This window comes from Haliotis asinina, chromosome 11 (genome assembly GCF_037392515.1).
Source record: "Haliotis asinina isolate JCU_RB_2024 chromosome 11, JCU_Hal_asi_v2, whole genome shotgun sequence".
NCBI classification, from domain to species: domain Eukaryota; kingdom Metazoa; phylum Mollusca; class Gastropoda; order Lepetellida; family Haliotidae; genus Haliotis; species Haliotis asinina.
In genome coordinates, this window is record NC_090290.1 from 19,642,658 (window position 1) to 19,662,617 (window position 19,960).

Here is a 19,960-nt window from a genome sequence, read left to right on the forward strand (position 1 = left end):
GTGACCAGACATGGTTCAGGCAAATGTTTCAGTAGCTGATAATGAATATTGTCATCACCTGCTTCAGTGTCATGAGCTTGGTCAAGAGCTGTATATAACTCATGTAATGAGAAAACTTCATTATAATCTTCACCATTATTTGATTCGAAATTCAGTTTTTGCTTTTCCTGTTGTTTCTGATATTTCTGAAACTCAGGGACATAATTTGCCGATGAAGAATTTTTGGCAAGTGTTTCGCCAATTTTATTTGCAATATGAGACTTGTCAGTAATTAAATTATCACCATCTATGAGATGGTGAACTGAAGATTTTGAACCTTTACCTTTAATTCTTTGAACCATGTTCCATACCTTGGACATTGGCGTGCGCGAATTAATCCTGGAAAAGTAGTTCCTCCAAGATTGCCGTTTGTTTTGTTTGAAGGTACGACGGGCTTCCGCATTGAGGATTTTAAACTTATTCAAGTTGTGGACAGTTGGATGACAGCGGAAATAATTTTCAGCCTTTTTCCTCGCTTTTCTGGCTTGCCTACAATCAGAATTGAACCATGGTTTCCGTACATGTGGAGCAGTAGAAGACCGCGGTATACACTCATCAGCTATTTCATTTAAAGTGTCAGAAAAAAGCCGAATAGGATCAGTTACATCAAGGAAACACTGCGACCGTAGTTTAGCTGTGCATAACGTTTTAAATAACGACCAGTCTGCCTTGGAAAAATTCCATCTTGTATAAGATGGAGAATCAGATGGATTAATTGCTGATAAGATAGTTTGAAAGTGGTCACTTCCACAGAGGTCATTGTGGACTGACCACTCAAATTCATTTAGTAGAGAAGGGTCTACAAGAGACAGATCCAGAGAAGAGTAGGTGCCAGTTGCAGGGTGCAGATAAGTGCTTGAATCATTATTGTATATACACAAGTCATTATTGGCTATAAAATCTTCCAGTATTTTACCTCTAGAGTTTGTATTTGTACCACCCCAAATCGGGTTATGTCCATTGAGATCACCCATTAAAATACAAGGTTTAGGAAGCTGGCCATAGAGAGCATGAAGATCAGACTGCTGGAGTGCTGAAAAAGGTGAAATATATAAAGAGCATAGTGTAAAGGTAACGTGAAGAGTTAGTCTCACTGCAACAGCTTGGAGACTAGTTGTGAGTGTTACAGGACTATGGAAAACATCCAGCTTTACAAGAATTGAAGACCCTCCAGTGGCCCTATCACCTGGAGGTGAAAAACAATTATATGCAATGAACTGACGTAAATCAAAAGTGTCTGTCTCCTTCAGATAGGTTTCCTGGAGACAGAAAGCCGATGGTGCAAAATCCTGGACAAGTAGCTGTAACTCGTTGAAATTGGTCCTTAGGCCTCTACAGTTCCACTGTACAATATTTTTGGAATGGATTATCGTTTGGGCGGGTTGATTGGGGATCTACCCCGTACTTTTTTTGAGGGCGACAAACTGTGCGCCCTTGATTGGACGTTTTCGGACACATCCATGTCCTCAAGTGATCCGTATTTGTTATAAAGCTTAATTCTGTTTTCAGACCCTTTTGGGGCTCTGCCACTTTGCTTTTTTGAAGTATCAGACATAGGTTTAGTTTTTCCTTTAGGAATTTGTTGGACATTTGACGAAGATTGAGACCTTGCAGGTGGCTGTGATGATGAATCATGATCCGAAGCTGGCCCGGATTGACTTTGCGACATGCGAGAAAGAAGCTCAGCGGTCTGAGTGGAAATAGCGGGTGAGAAAACCTCTGGGGAATCAGTGTGCACCCAAGTCAAGTTTGTTTGAGCCGCTGAAGAAGACTTAGATGCCTTAGCGGATGGTTCAGATTATAGTTTTGTTTTATAAGCATATGTTTCTTGTGGGTCGCATCTTTGAACAAGTTGTTTCGCTTCGGCAAAGCTGATATTTTGAGTAAATTTTAGTTTGTTTATTTCCATCTGGTACTTCCAAATCGGACACTCTTTTGAGAAAGAGGAATGGTCTCCTGAACAATTGGTGCATTTCCTGTAATTACTGTCACAATCTTCTGTTGTGTGGGTCTTCTCACCGCAGTGAGCACACACAACAGACAATGTGCAGGAATTTACACCGTGACCATACTTTTGACACTTGAAGCATCTGAGTGGATTAGGAATAAAAGTTTCCACTTTGATGTGACATTAGCCGGCCTTTATTGATTTTGGAGCCGTTGGAGTGGAAAATGAAAATAAATAGGTGTTGGTTTGTTGGATCTGGTTGTTTCTTCGGGTTGTGAAACGTTTGACAAATAACACATTTTGGTCCTTCATCTCAGCGGCAATGTCAATTTCCAGCATATCAGCAAATAGTCTATCACGGTCGCTCACAATACCCTTACTAGTGTTAAGAGTACGGTGAGGAGAGACTGACACTGGAATGCCTACAAATGATTTTGTTGAAAGTAGATTGGTTGCCTGTTGCCTCCTATTGCACTCAACAAGCAAAGAACCTGTTCGTAAACGTCTAACGTTTCTAACATCACCTGCAATGCCCTGTATGCCTTTTGATACCGCAAAAGGGTTCAGCTTTAACGGAGTGTTGTCAGTGGTCTCAACTACAATAAACCGTGGCCAGTAGTGAATGGATGTGGACAGTCCTTGGTCTTCAACATCAGGATCAGTAGTATCAAGAGGACGTTTTGTTTTTTTTAAACCAAAATTGAAACAGTATAAAATCACATTTGTGCAATTACATAATCCACGCACAGAAGTTGTTGAGTCAAACATGTACCATACCACTTTATGGATCACAACTTTTTGTTTATTACGTTCAGTGACGTTTCGATGTAGGTTCATATCTCGTTATCAAGCTTTTAGCTTTTAGCTTGATAACGATGTTAGCTAAAAGCTTGATAACAAGGTAAGAATCTACATCGAACCGTCGCTCACCGTAATAAACAATAAACATGGGAATCAAAACGGAGGATCCTCACCTTTTAGTATATATTCGTGCGTGAGTGGGTGAGTGAGTAAGTAAGTGAGGTAATATTTAACGTCTCATCGGCTATATCTCAGCCATATCGTGAGGAGAACATTCAACAATCAAAAAGATCATATGTACATTATAAAAACCTGTCAGCGAAGGACTGTAAACCAACTAGAATATCACAAATGGGATTAAAACTAGCGTGGAAACTAATAGCACTATTCGGACAAGACAATATAAAAAACAGGCTATAGATTGCCAACAACTGAAGATAGATCACCATACTAGGGACCATGAGGACTTACAGTACCTTCGCTACCTTTGCATGGACCCTAGTTGGATTTACATCATCCCCTCAGCCGTCAACAATTTGGGAAATCTAGCATTACAATAAAAAGACACTTATTCTACGATTAAAACGTGGAAAGTTTGAATTTACTTTGAAGGTTTGTGGACTTACGTACCCTCTCAGGAGGACAATAGTTTTACAGTACTTCAAACTCCTTTGAGGATACAGCCACTAACAAGCACAGTTATGAATTTAAACTTTCAATAATAAAATATTTATCTAATTACAATTCAGTTAATAAATCTATTTTTTTGGTACAAAATGCAATGCTTAAATGAGAACTTGTGTAATTAAAAACATTCTTCATAGTTTGTGAATTAAAATACTGATCCCTTGTGATGGAATGCTTGACTGTGATTCTTTCATCACAAAGGAGACAAAACGGAGGATCCTCACCTTTAAGCAAATATTTATGTGCATATCTTGTGTGGCCAATACGACGTCTTGGCCTCCTTTACAACTTTGATGGGAGTGCCATTTAAAAGTAGTTCAGGGTCCTTATGCGCCTTATATTTTCTACAAAAATGTATTCAATTAGTTTTGGACTTTAAAGCCGTTTTCAAGACACCGTTTATCTATTTTGTTTAAACTCAACTGCGCATGCAGTTGGCTTTCAACAGTGTGCATATACTTACCACGACAAGAAACATTAAAATCATCCACAAATAATGATACATCAATTGAATCATTTAAAACCTTGCACAAATTGTTGGTCTTAATACTAAATAAAGTGAAGGACAAAATACTACCTTGAGGGACAGCCTGATTATAATGATTAGACAGGGTTAAGCCCACTCGGACTTGAAACTGCCTGTCTTTTAGAAACTGTGATATAAAAAGAGGTAAACGGCCTCTGAATCCAAGGTCATGTAAATCCTTCAAAATACCATGCTTCCAGGTTGTATCATAAGCTTTCTCAAGATCAAAGAAAATTGACACAGCACGTTGTTTATTTACTGGTACATTTTTAACGAAAGATTGTAAACGTACCAAATGATCAATGGTACTACGATTTCTCCTGAGACCACATTAAATATTTGTAATAAGGTTATCGGTTTCAAGATACCAAACTAATCTATTATTCACCATCCGTTCCATGGTTTTACAGACACAGCTAATGAGAGATTTCAGTCTGTAATTTGATGGATCGGTATGATCCCTGCCAGGTTTTAAAATTGGGACTACAATGGCGTTACGCCATGAAGGAGGAAATATTCCGGATGTCCATATTTTGTCAAACATAATTATCTAAAACAGTGACCAGACATGGTTCAGGCAAATGTTTCAGTAGCTGATAATGAATATTGCCATCACCTGCTACGGTATCATGAGCTTGGTCAAGAACTGCATATGACTCATGTGATGAAAACACTTCATTATAATCTTCACCATTATTTGATTCAAAATTAAGTTTTTCCTTTTCTTATTGTTTCTGATATTTCTGAGACTCAGACACATAATTTGCCGATGAAGAATTTTTGGCAAGTGTTTCGCCAATTATATTTGCAATTTGAGATTTGTCCGTATTTGAATTATCACCATCTTTGAGATGGTGAACGGCAGATTTGGAGCCTTTGCCTTTAATTATTTGAACCATGTGCCATACCTTGGACATTGGCGTGCGTGAATTAATTTTACAGATATAGTTCCTCTAAGATTGTTGCTTACTTTGTTTAAAGGTACGACACACCTTTACGTTCAGTATTCTAAATCTGTTTAAGTCATGGACAGTTGGGTGATGGTAGAAATATTTCTCTGCCTTTTCCTTGCTTTTTTAGCATTTTTACAATCTGTCGTAAACCATGACTTTCGTACATGTGGAGTTGTCGAGGATCTTGGTATGCACTCATCAGCAATTACATTTGAAACGTCAGAAAATACCTGAATGGGATCAACAATATCACTGAAACATTCGGGTCTTAGTTTAAATGTGCACTGTGATTGAAATAAGGACCAGTCTGCCTTGGAAAAATTCCATCTTGTATAAGATGAAGAATCAGTCGGAGAAGATTCAGATAATATTGTTGGAAAGTGATATCTTCCACAGAGATCGTTGTGAAGTGACCAATCAAATTCAAGAAGTAGATTAGAGACTGCAAGAGACAATTCTAGAGAAGATTAGGTGCCGTTTACAGGATGCAGATAGGTGCTAGAATTATCATTAAAAATGCATGTCTTTATTTGAGATAAAATCTTCCAGTATTTTACCTTTAGTGTTAGTATTTGTACCACCCCAGATTGGATTGTGACCATTAAGATCACCCATTATAATGCATGGTTTCGGAGGTTGATCATAGAGAGATTGGCGATCAGTCAGGTGAAGTGTTGAAGAAGGTGGAATATAAAGTGAGCATAATGTAAGGACAGCATGAAGTGTCAGTCTCACTGCTACTGCTTGGAGATTAGTTGTAAGTGGTACATGGCTGTGAATAATATCCTGCTTAAGAAGGATTGAGGATCCACCAGTGGCCCTATCACTAGAAGGTGAGAAATAATGACATACATCGTACTGGCATAAATTAAAAGTATCTGTCTTTTTCAGAATGATGATGGTGACAGATCTTGCACTAATAGATGTTACTCATTATAATTAGTCTTCAATCCTCTACAGTTCCATTGTGCTATACGTTTGGAAGACATTATCTTTTTGGTGGATTGATTGGGGATCAACCCTTCGCTTTCTTGGAGGACAACAAGCTCTGTGCCCTGTGGTGGATGTTTTCTGACACATCCATGTCCTCGTGTGAGGCATATTTATTGAATAATCTTATGCGATTCTCTGAACCCTTGGGTGGTCTACCAGTCTTTTCCCCATTATCTGTTCTCGGTTTGACGGTACTTTTAGCCTCTGAATTTGTTTCAGAAAGAGTCTGTTCTGTAGATTGAGACAATCTTTGTTCATCACCCTGAACTATAGATAGCACACGGGCGTTCACATTTGTTTCTGAAGTCTGAGTAGATTGTTCAGGTGTAAAACGTTTTTAACCCAAGTCAGGTCTGTTTGACACACAATCGATGAAGTGGATACTTTAGGCATGGTTTCAGAAGGTACTCTGACGACTGATGCATAAGTTGCATTAGGTAGTGTTGATTCCACAATCTTTTCAGCATCAGCAAAGTTAACGTTTTGAGTGATTTTTACGTGGTATATTTCCATTTGTTTTTGCCATATTTTACATTCTTTGGAAAACAATTTGCCTGAACAATTTGTGCATTTTTTGAAAGTGCTAGTACAGTCTTCCGTTACATGAGATGTCTCGCTACAATGAGCACATGTCACTGGCTGTGCACAGGTGTTAACACCATTGACCATATTTTGGGGATGTAGACTACAACAGCCAGCCAGCCAAAGTTAGGAGGTCTGTTGTTTTCGATTACACCCAATCAGTAGAGAGCATGAACGCAAGCGTTTGATGTTCTTAACGTCGCCCGCAAAGCCATATATCCCCTTAGCAATAGTAAAAGGATTCAAGTTGAGTGGAGTCTTGTCAACAGTGTCAAGAACAAGGAAACGTGGCCAACTGTCTGTTACTGTGGATTCATGCTCTTCATTGTCATTGTCAAGTTGTCGTTTGGTTTTTTTCGAGGGAGTTTGGTAAGCCATAGTGAGCTTATAATTGTTTCATCATCCGAGCTCCCCACCCACCACAAGGACAACGCTAAAGACAAACGGATCTCCAGCTTGCAGCACCAAGGATACCCGGATGATATACTCCAGCAGAAAATTACAAGTGTAATCATTCCACCAGATTGGCCCATGTGCAACCGTCTTCTGGGCATATGACTCTAGGCAAAAACATGAAAGTGTATATTTTAAATAAAGAAGGTCCAAAACTTCGCCAAGGCTTAAAAAGATACAATTGTCAAATTTGTAACATTACATGATGTAATGCTCAGGACTTGGCGTGACCAGCCGATTGGTTGAACCGGGCCCATTCAACCTCCCGTCTAGGCGAAGTCAGGGCCAAAGTGGTGTATTGAGCAACAGGTACACGGTTGCAGGCCCCTATTGCCCTCAACCACCAGGATCCCCTCCTCCGCCGACACAGGGCCGCAACCGACGGCAAACGGGTTGGTGGACTAAATGCATTAGCTATCACTCGGTCACCCCTTAAGTCCGTCACATTAATCACTATGAGTGAGATTAAGTAACACGAGATCACCAATGTATGTAACAAACAGACCGATATAGTGACCTACCTGCACCTGTTGGAGGTAGGTAATCATCAATGTCTGTTACATATTCATCTTACGTCTTTATCGCTTTCATTGTAAGTGAGAGAAAGCGTCAGCTGATAATTACCATTGTCGATAAGCGTGATTTTGTGTCAATCAGGCCGTCACGTTGCAGGGGAACTTCACAATGTCTTGTGAATTATAAAATCATTGCAGTCAGGTATGTATTTGTTGCAATGAGTATGATATATACAGTGTACGCTGTCAATGTGGGCATCTGTCTAACCCTACTATGGATTGTACATTTATCATCAGCCTACTATCTAGCACGCTGTCAAAATCGACATCTGTCTAATCCTACCATTATCTGTACATTTATCATCAGCTCTACAGTCTAGCACATTGTCTAAAGCGGATATTTTTTCAGTCCCAATGAGTGTCGGTTAAGACGGTTTTAACTATAGGTGATTCAACTGACGCCTCAATACCGGCCTTCGCGAATCGTGATATTGTAAACACTATCCAATATCACGAAAAGCGCACTTCAGCGTTCGTGTAAGTGTATTTCGACAGACATCCAACCAAATACTGGTTCATCGGCAATGTTTCAGAATTAAAATCAGTGGTTACATAAGACACTGACATCAGTGATCATTAATATACTATTTTCGACTCCCAGATATACATTTAGTACTCCCAGAAATTATCCGATTTTCACATTTCAAAAGCAAATAATGCTGTAAATCGTTATTTCGCATCGTGACAAATATGGGGAACTCTACGATGATGGGGGGAGTTATTTAACGTCACATCGGCAATATATCAACCATATCGTGACGAGAAGATTCAACAATGAAAAAGACCATATATACATTATAAACACCTGTCAACAAAGAACAGTAAAACAACTAGAATATCACAGACAAGAATGTAAAACTAGTAGCTACACCTAAAACAATTCATCTATAGAGGACAATACAAACTAGAAATGGGCCATAGATTGCTAATAACTGAAGGTAGATCACCATGCTAGGGACCATGGGGTTCAAGCAACAGGAAATGTCCCAGAGAATTCAAAGCTGTGGAACATATTTGTGTGCGTAATATATTTTATTGAACTTTAAAGTGAAGGCTGAAGAGGAAGGACTAAGACTGAAGAACACGACATCATCAGTGTATGTAATACACTCGTCTTAAACTGCACCATGCCATTCAGTCGTGTCACTAAACCTCAATAGATATATATCTTCAAAACACTTGTACATCAACGTGAGTTACATCGATCATCATATAAGGCAATATACCCTTCATACTTGCCACATTACGAAATACGAACCTGCCACGAAAACTGTAACATAACCTCATTACACAAACGATCATCTGAGACTAACATAACTGTCAACATAACATCAATGTCTGTTAACAAAGCAGGACATAAAAAAGCGCGGTTTTATTCACCTCTTGCACATAACAACGTATGAAACGTTATACAGAAAACGGTACTAGTTGAAAACCTATTCTTTTCTGCCTTGATTGCTGAAAAGAAATATCTGCCATACTCTCCGAAAAAAGAAACGCATAGGTGTATTTCCACGTGAAATAACACATAATTGTGGATAAGTGGCAGTCAGGCAAAATAGTGCCAATCCTGTTGACTACGTGGTTGTTGCTGGATATGTGGCGACGCAACTGGCTCCAAGCGGTCGGACTTGCTGAGCGGCGCAGTTCCACGCTAAACGTACTCTGTGAAGACAGGCCGGTCGTCCTTACTGTATAGGTAAAATCTACTCTCGTCAGAGAACAGCACACGGCCTGACCCATCCATGTCAATGAACGACGTCGGTTTAGAAGGATGCGGTGTTCTTGTGCCCTTGCTGCCACCAACACACAAAATAAGTTCCAGATGATCTGCAGGATATGGCGATCATCACCGTGTGTCAAACTCCTAGGCCTGTCTGTTGACAGTTGGTAGGGTGCAGCTGAAGGTTCTAGCAATGACGTTGCGGGTTAGCTCCTCGTTTGAGCCTTCCAGTAAAATCTTCACTTAGGGGGACACCAGAATTTTTCTTCACGTGGAACCCTGGTTTTCCGCGTTACGAGCGAATGCAGTATTTACAAGGCTATCGGGTTAGCTCCTCGTTTGGGCCTTTCAATGGAGTTCTTTCTCTCTTTCGATTTGTCTACATCCTGCGGGTACAACTCACTCTGGCCATCAAAGAAAACCAAAGGCATGCTATTCCTTAAGATCTTAAGATCTCGTCTCGAATAGCAGTTAGACGGACAGCTGGAGCACAGAGTAAGATGTTTGTACTGTAGGATATGGCTTCCCACATCATGGCACTCCAACCTGCATGTTGGTAATCCTGGGTGACACATTCTGAACAAGACGTTCATTTCGACGTTGGTTGACACATACTCTTTCGTTAAGGCACTGAAGCAGTGAGCGTGATTCATCACTGAATCACAGACGTCTTCTTGGGTCTTCTTGTTCATTGCTCAAAGTCCATCTTCTCGTAAACGATTGCACAGATGCTCTCTTGATACTAGGCACTGCACTTGCATTTTCAGTCTCTGTTGCAGCTCCATTGCGCAAATGAAATACTTGGTTATACCTGCCAAGCTGTGCAGTGGTAATTCGAGATCTACCATCCAGAGAGAGAGAATTGGTTTAATATCTGTCTCATAAATCTGTCTTAATATCTGTCTCTGAAAGTAAACCTTTGATGACATGCAGTGTTAGACTCACTTGCGCCCCGACGGACAATGGCAATGTTTCGATTCAAAGTTATAACTATATATTATCTAACTAAAATACAACCAGTTACCACAGCCAGTTCTAAAAGCAAAGGTGTTTGAAATAGGTTATGTACCTGTATAGGTTTCCTCAGTACTGCACATGCATATAGAGAGCCACGTCTTCTCCATAACATGTTCCTGCAGGTTGAGACTTTCGAAAGTAAACATGCATTACATTTCCAAAGATGCATTTCTTACGCTGTGTATTTGCACAAATACACATTCCTTAAAATAATGGGGAAATTATATCAATCAAAAATATATTTTAAAAATACATGAAATTCCACGCATCAGTATCACCTGTGATATTTCGGAGAGTATAATTTTCTAGCGCAGAGTTGGAGTTTTCCTACTGTCAATCTTGCTGACAGCAATAGACATGAAGTTGTTGCTTATAAGCAAAATAAATAGATAAATAAATGGATAAATAAATGATTAAAATCCAAACTGATTAATAGGTTTAATGCAACTATCTGTAGTATCTACCGCCGTATGATCTACTCACTGAACGTTTTTTTCGGCGTTGTTCTTGACAAGAACTATCTGTTAATCTGTTATCTGCTTGACATAAACTGTGTATCGTACATTTGTACGAGTAACTCAATGCCAGAAACGACTTAGAATACATAACTAGATTGTCAATGTCATTAAGGAAGATTGTGACATTCTGTCACTGATTACCGCCAACATATCATGGCGCATGGCATCAACACATAAGCTACACTTATTTCACCTGACACCCCTGCGAAACAAGAAACTTATACACATTATTCCTTTTGTGAAACTTTGCTATCATGGCTGCCGTTTTCCCACTCTTTTCTCTGGCGTTTATATCGACCAAGTTCTTTGACAGGATGTGCTTCACCATCTTCATATCTCCAGGTGCAGAGGCCAGATGAAGGATGTTATATCCTTTGTTATCCACGTATGACGCATTAGCTCCCTTTCTCACGAGGACGTCAAAAAGGTGTGTATGTCCGTTTAAAGCAGCCACCATCAAAGGTGTCATTCCGTATCTACCTATACTGTTAATATCAACACTGCCCAGTGACAACAGATACTTCACCACAGTTATGTGTCCGTCCATGCAGGCATGGAATAGGGCCTTGCTGCCATGGAGATAAACGTGTGACACATTGCGTAATTTAAATATTTTGCAGTGTCCCTGCTGTGCTGCCATCATGAGTGCTGCTGTTCTTCCCTTCTCATCTTTGCTGTTGATACCCATTAAACCATGGGTCAGGATGTGTCTCACTCGGTCCATGTCCCCCTTCTTGCAGGCCTCGTGAAGTGAACTGTTGGCAAATGTGTCCTGCTTGTCAACGTCATTTTGTGGAGATTTCTCAGAGTCATTCTGCCTTTCATCTGTGGATATGATATTTATACGAGGAAAGTAATTTGCTAAATATTTACTGCCATTTACTGCATGAATGGTGCTAAAAGAATGCACACTGTCTTACCGCCCGTGCATAATGTGCCAGAAAGGAATTCAGATCTAGAGGTTCTAATGCAAAGTCTGTTGTTCTTTCTGATGAATATCCCTCCTTGTGTCAGAACTGCGAATAATGAATTTAGCTGTGCTGTTTAGTTCAAATCCGTTCACTCTGGTGTTGTGTTACTACATGGAATGTAAGATGTGTGAAAGCATCTAACGTCTGGTTAAACATAATCTAATCGCGATAGTTAGTTTTATTGTGTTTAAACGACGTTTCGGGGCTATGTCGTGTATGGTGTATGTGAACACAGGGCCATTAATCAAACGTGACCTGATTCCAGGGACATGCTGGACAGTATGGTTCAAAAAATGATCATAAAAAAATCTTCAAGGTACCGGCAAGGTTACTTAATGGTTCTCGCAAGGCTTATATTTATGAAGTGATCAATGCAACGGACGCCTTTGGCGTTGCCTCAATGATGAAGCTGGTTATTGGAATATTATTGCAGGTTGGATTTCTTTGTAGTACCTGGTACAATCAATGGTCAACGTCATGGAAAGGATCTACTGGATATCGTTGTCATGCCACATTTTGATAACTATCTATATATAAGCGTTCTCTATTCATCACGATCCTCCTGTTCATAATCTGCATGAATATGCTTTTCAAGAGGAATGGATGAGGATTCAGATGCTGACAATTGGACACAAGTGTGTTTGTGAGACTTTATGCCGCCTTTACCAATATTCCAGTGAAATCTTCACCTAGGGGACCTCAGAAATGTTCTTCACGTGGAACCCTGGTTTTCCGTGTTACGAGCGAATGCAGTAATTAATGGGCTATTGTTTGCCACTATGAGTTAAAGATCAGGCTTGGTTGACAAGATATATTTAACGTGAAAAACACCATAATTTGTTCACATAGTCCTTTTTACGCAATACTCATTTGCTAGCAATATGAAGGTACTGAATCTCATTTTGACTTCTTTTATCTTAGTGGATGTGTAAAAGTACTCAGCTATGTATAATTCGAAATCGGTTGACTAGAGGTTTTGTTATGTTGTGGAACAAGGGAAGTTTGACAGACTCTCAGATGAGGAGATATGGTAGTTGCTGAAAAAGCTGAGTCTCAGTCGTGCATTCTGGACACTTCAGTGACAGATTTAGGCAGTGGTGCATAGTCCCATCACCTTTCCTGAAGACTATTTGTCCATTACGATCACACACACACACACAATCGCAGAACAAGTGAGAATGATGTTGATTCTTGCTTGCTGTTTAGTTTGGTTTGAATTGAAGGCTTGGTTAACGCGAGGCATGGCAGAGGCTTGACCAAAAGCGGTGATTTCAGTAAAAATGGGAATCTAGATCTTTCGCGCATTTTCATCACCATATCATGTGTTCAATGCATATGAGGTGCTACATGTCTAAGGCCTCTCAAGATGGAGTTGTCACGAAAGTTCTAGCTGCTAGGCTTCAAATCTGATGCACTTCTTTCTTTGTTGGCATAGGCAAGAGAGGTCACCCAACTCATATCGTTCGTTTGATGACAGTGCAATAGTCTGATGAAATCCGATTCCTTCTTCATGTAAATGATAAACGTTCGAGAATTTGGATACACAATTTGAACGAAAACAATTTCAACAATTCCTCAGATGTAGTGAGTGAGTGAGTGAATGTTGCTTAACGCCGCGTGTTGCAGCTATCCGCTTTGAGACAAAAAAACACACCGAAACTAAAAGTGACGTAGAAAATAAAGTGACTTAAATATCAGTTAAGTATCAAATTCAAGGGCAGTAACTGATCTCTGAAATACAAGATGTATGTTTTCAGTCACTTTGATTTCCTTTAAATATGCTAAAGTCAAGTAGCCATAAACATTGTTAAAAAGTTGACATAAAGTAGGAACATCGTCATAAAAGGCTGTCTAATACTGTCAGATTGTACTTGATAGTAATCTGTCTATGGCATGGGATGTAAACTGTAAACGTGACTTCGTAAAATGGCAAGAAAATGACTATTTGACTTTTTTGCACAATACGTTCCCTGATCTTCTCCCTAGCTCCATGCGTGTACGAAGTATTATTTTCAGCACGAACAAATGATTTTTGCAATGGGCCGTATCAATTTTCAACAGGTATAAGGACACGTTTTTGTGTTTTCTTAAAACATATGTACATCAAGGAACTCTACCAACATACTGGGTGTGCACAGCACTGGTGCTGACTTTGTAGAAACTACCATCGTGCTTAACATTGTCGTGAATACACCAACAAAACAAATCTTCCTGCCATGTCCAACTCAGAACCTAATCAAATATATCAACGCCAATAAACAACACATTGCTGGCGCTTGTCTGACTGGTTGGTGCTGATCTCATGTATAAGAAGAACAGGAAGCATTGGTCTCGTTTTGACTGTGGTCTGCGTTTGGACTCGATTGTTAAATGGACTTGTAGCTCCCCCTTTTGACCTTGACGTTCCCTTTTGTTAGCGATGACGACTGAAATCGCAGCTTCTTTTAATTAGTGTCTGTCTCTAATATACGGCGCGCATTGAGCATTAAATAACAGCACATCAGGAAGTCTTTAATGGTGAGAAAGAACTGCACGACAAATAGATACATATATAGTAGATCAAGAGCGGCTCAATCCTCTCTAGTGAGTATCTGAGAGACAATATGAAAAAATGTCGGTCATTACCTTGTACACAGATAGCTTTTCCAGATCGAGGCTTCAAACATCGGTGACCGAAACCGCACAGGGGTGTACAGGAAACAGTCGGGGCCTCGGAAACGGAAAAGAAGAATTATGTTATGTTGTCCCTAAACATCATGTATCAACGTCTAGTTTTATTTATTTATGTTCCAGTTCAATCACCAATATTTGTATAAACCTGAGAGGTGATTGTTAAACAATAGCCAGAGCACATGTTACTGTAGACTCGACTAACCACTAGTATGGGGATATTATATACTAGAAATATACACACCCCTGGGCAACTTTTGTCTGCGTCTAGCTATTTTGATCAGGGACACCAGAAATGAGCTTCACACGCTGTACCCATGACAGGAATCAACCTTCACCCAGTTGAGTGTATGTTTTACCCACTCGGCTTCAACACCGCTTCACTAGTCCAGCCTATTGCCTCGGTACCCTACCATACGAGAGTCTCCACTAAATTGATGAAATTATGTATTATTTCACCAGCCCTACCCGTCACAATCGCATTTTGAGGAAAACATCGAAATTGCTCTGTTTAAGATATCAGAGCATATCATACGAACTTTGCACAAAAGCTGTGTACAGTGTTTTGTAGTCGGTGTGGGGATGATAATCCTCAAATTACTAATATCATTATCATGTTGATATTCATATTGCGCTCTAGTCCATCCCTTGTGCATGATAAAAGTGCATTTGTTTTCCTCACAATCAGTGGACGTCAGTCTCAACGTATGCAGTAGAAAGGTGTTATCATTATGCGGAGCTTTTGAGACACATTTACTTACATGTGAATGATCCCTTGCAAGATTGTCATGTATTCCTTTCTGCTCGATATCCTTTGATTGAGCTCTAGATAAACGGCAGGTTAAAGTCTCAATGCCGTATTCAACGCTTAAGCATTGACCACTTTCAGCACATTTAAGCTGACACAGTTTGATGCCAGCGTTCCTTATAACTTGACCGCCCCTCTTTGTCTTCTTAGGTGTGCACTGCTTCGTTGTTAATATTAAAAACACAAATATCAACAAAACCGTTAATTTTATGAGTCGTTTCAGACAGTCTCTCATATATGGTGACGCCATGTGGTGTTCAAAATACATCGTCTACACCACGGGTACCACTGGGTTCAAGAATCACGGTCAGGGTCAAAGATTATTTGCACCAGTCTCTGGAGGCTGCAGTATTGAACATGAGGTTATGAACGCCTCTTCAGACCACCATCTGACAAACAGTGAACATAACACCTATGTCTGGAAGCTACCGCCGGATAGACAGTATTAGGTATCTATCTCGAGATTACCAGTATGAATCTGGCAACGACAAGAACTGGGAGGACTGTACCGATTGTCATGAATATGCAGTTGGTACGGGTGACGTGTTGTTCTCAGGGAAAGGGCTTCACGTCAGACTACATGTGATTAGTGTACTGCATAATGATATAAACCCTTCAGCTATTTCTGATTTGTCTGGAGTAAAAGTCTTGGGTTTAGTTGCATTTATTACTTTTCACAGATCGATGTTTTAGCATTGGCATAGGTTTCTTGCGTCAACCTACTGGCGTGGAGCCAGGTAAATAGATAGTGTAGGCATATTGATGAAACATTTTGAAAACAGGGAGACGATGGCGTATAAAAAAGTAAAACATTCTTCTGAACACGAGATACCGTTAAGACGAACATGAAGAACATAGCCAAACATGCAAACCATGAAACTAAATCCCAATCTAGCCGATAAAACCCAGTCAGACACTGAGCAAGTAAATATTGTGAATTTAATTTCTATAAATGACCAAGTATCAATACCAGCGGAACCAGTCTTAATGTTTGTCAGAAGAGGCTGTATATGGTTTCTGGGTGTCTGATTATCAATTGGCGACGAATCAGTACATGACAGAGATACTTGGTACTGTTGTCAGGTGGCGTCATTCTGGGTTGTTTAAAAGAGCAACAATCAATTGTAGGCGAATGTTTGGCACAATTCGTACTCATTTGTACACATAACAAAAGATACATTACCTAAGAGGCAAAACAATTTCAAAGAATAGATCATCGATGTAGCCTGCAGACTAAGATACTTTGGACTTATGTGTCAGCCTGTTTTCAGACAAAATTTATTTTTCAGTCTAGACAAATGCATGTTTTTGTTATAAGTTATCAGCGAAACGTGTTACTTTTATAGCGGTCGAATCCCACGGTGCTATACCAGAAACATGAATGTATTTTTTTAACATTCATCAATCACACATGTTTTGGTTTGTTTTCAATTCTAAAGTGTAAGCACGTGCTTTTTGTGCTACGCTGTAGCTACTCAATTGACGTATTATTATTGATAAATGAAACAACAGTCCGTCCCTTTGTACTGCTCCGTCCAACTCGGTGTCAGAGAGATGCACAGGGATTGGCGAAAGACACACAATCTTGATTGATTCACGTCACCATATCCCTAGTGCATTCATGGACGCCTTCATGTAGCCCGAATATTTCTGAATGTACTCTTAAGTCACAAACCCTTGGCTCAAATTCATCCTAAAATTACTGATTCACCTTTGGCCAATAATGTACCATTATGTTAGATCACTCACTTATCCACTATTTGGACAGAACAATATATAACGTGGCTATAGATCAACAACAACTGAACGGAGATCACCATTTCAGGGACCAGAGGGACTAACAGTACCTTTGTTACCTACATGGATCCTAACTGGATTTTCATCATCCCTTCAACTGCAAGCGATTGTAAGAAATGTTAGCTAAAATTAGAACAACCAGAATATTACTTTTAAAAAGCCTCTACTGCAACGACCAGGGGATCTACCTGCAACTCAGACAACAGGTTTCGACTGCTTATACCAGCGAGCTAATCGCACATTATACCGAACAGAAACCTGCACCTTAGATCTCAGTTACCCCAGGCGAGACCACACCAAGGAATACTCGAACCTGTGACCCATGAGCTAAACATTTACTACCTAAACTTAAAACACTTCTGTCCATTGAGCTACTACCATATGCTAGACCTCAGAGCCACATCACATCAGATCACCTGTCCATCTGTGGCTATAATGAGACAATAGAACTAGAAAACCAATGAAACCACTCTTTTCAAATCATATATAGTAAACAATGAAACCAGTTACCAAATTGTATATAACCTTTAATCATATATTGTAGGTAGTAGTGTTCACAACAGAGCAATAACGCGTCCTAAATGGATTCTTTCTGTTCACAATGAGCATTCAAAGACAACTCAACCCAGATTCACTTTTTCGCTTACAAGTTTTGACATCAAAAACTTTCTACGAAGTATATCAGGATTGCAGGACTTACTGTTCCCCGACAACCGCATCCAACATTATAGAAAAATGATCACTTGGAGAGCGTATTAATCGTCAGATCAGTTGCGTTGTAAGTATCATCTTTGGTAAATACAGTGCATGATAAGAACAATCCCATTTCTTTTTCTGATGTGTAATTTGACGTAAATGTGTTCATATGAAATTCTTCCTTGAATATTCAAGTAAGCCAATTCGTCAAGGAGCATTCTGAGATATAATGCACAGCTTTTATGAAAATAAAAAAAATAAAAAAATAAACATCCAACAACTACATTTCAATCTTTTCAGCCAGATGTTTCTATAATTACATGCCAAGCATACGTGACTTGAAATATCTAAACAAATCTATGTACAGAGAGTAATCAAATGTAGATCGTCGGGAGTCTTGTAACTCATGACTAAGCTAAGTGAGCATTAGCAGGAGTGTCTGTTGTCAGATGCCATTCATCTTGTCATTTTTGCTCAAAACAAGCCATGTCCATACCGTTTTAAAGTTACGTGGATAATATCAGTTTGGCTGTTACTATTGGTGATTGACAAATACAAAAGTCTTCATCCAGTGTCGTCTACAACTTTGAAGATATACCGTTTTTGATCCTCTGTACAACAAAACGTTTTCTTTCATTTCGCCACTGGGGTTAAAAGGCAAACCTTTAGTACTACTGCTATCACTGAGCTCGACGATATAAGCTACTAGCTGACCTCACATCAACAACATTTGAAAATAAGAAACGAATGAGTGAGTGAGTGCGTTAATATTTAAGGTCACATCGGGGCTATTTCAGCCTTCCAGTGAACATATTTGATATTGAAATAAAATATGTATATTTGAGTGAAAACCTGTCGTCAAAGGACAGTAAAACAACTAGAATATCACAGTTACAGTTAAAACTAGTGTGGAAGTTTAATACTACTAGCACTATTTGGACAAAACAATATAACATACTGGCTATTTTATTCATCACCAGCAACTGAAGATAGATCACCATAGTAGCAGAAACTAATGAATTACAATACAAACAAGACATTTAATCTGTTCAAAAGTAATACAAATCCTTATTTACAGATGTATCCAAGGATAGTTGCCCAGTGGCTAGTGCCAGTGTCATTGGGTCACAAACATCATCTTCCAGATAATCCAATGACACTTCAATTTTCACAGCAGACGCTAAAGCAATAGTAACGGCTCAGCGAATATGTTGTATTTTCAAACATGTATAACTCGCCCATAAATAGGCTTTAGTGCATGAATCTTTTACACCGGTTTAGAAGAAGGTAATGTCTATACAGCCAAGTGGATACTTTTGGATAACGGAGACGTCGAGCTAGATGGTGTCGACGTAGCACGACCCGGACGTCGTGCTTCCTGGCTCAATCGCTCTCAAACTGTTCCGTACAGTTTGACCGGACATCGGTCAGCATAATTATACATAAACATAATTATACTGTAATTATAGAAAGAATGAACAATGAAAAGATGGCGTGTTGTGTATAGTGGTGTGGTCTTAACTTAATATTCAAAAGTGCCTTCACTTAATTTACCGACATACCAAATACACGTCCTATAACAGTATAGTGTAATAGTGTAACTACCACTCACATATTACACATGTATTAGAGTATACATGTCATTGTAAACAAGGTCTGATATGTTATTGTTTGATGTGTTGATGATATCAACATCCAGATAATGATAATGACATTCTCCCGTAACAGTGCAGGTAAAACACGTCAAGAATATACCATTCAAGTACTGCCATGAACGTATCATGTCAAACAATTTTTGCCGGTACATGTACGCAATTTACACATATGAGCCTGAGTCAAACACATTTCTCGTGGTACAAAAGGTACTTGTCAGGTGATGAAAAACCACATATCAGATAACAAGTCTTTAGTACAGTGGAGGGATTTTCTTGTTCTCTACGGAAACAAAGCTGTCAGGAAAGATTCTTCACATGACATTGCCACGTAAACTTTGAAAGACACTGGTTTTAGCCATCCCAACCAAAGTTAGGCCACGACGCTGGGATCATGGGGCTTACGGTCATCAGTTAATGCAAATAAAAAAATCCTTTCAGTATTGATCTTAACCACCTGACTGAAATTTTCGTGATTGGCATTGATCACTAAACTATACTGAAACGTAAAAAAGACGGGTATGTGAAAGAGCAGTTTGAAAGAAGTACAA

The 19,960-nt window shown here is 39.4% G+C and overlaps 1 protein-coding gene across 1 annotated transcript; it reads right to left on the reverse strand.

Annotated features, from left to right (window-relative positions):
* Positions 1-10,999: 10,999 nt before the first annotated feature.
* LOC137255332 (ankyrin repeat domain-containing protein 50-like) lies at positions 11,000-13,954 on the reverse strand. Its single transcript, XM_067792782.1, has 2 exons — positions 13,912-13,954; positions 11,000-11,640 (listed from the first exon to the last, which is right to left on the reverse strand). The coding sequence occupies exons 1-2, from the start codon at positions 13,952-13,954 to the stop codon at positions 11,000-11,002; spliced, it is 684 nt and encodes a 227-aa protein (XP_067648883.1).
* Between the last annotated feature and the right edge of the window lie 6,006 nt (positions 13,955-19,960).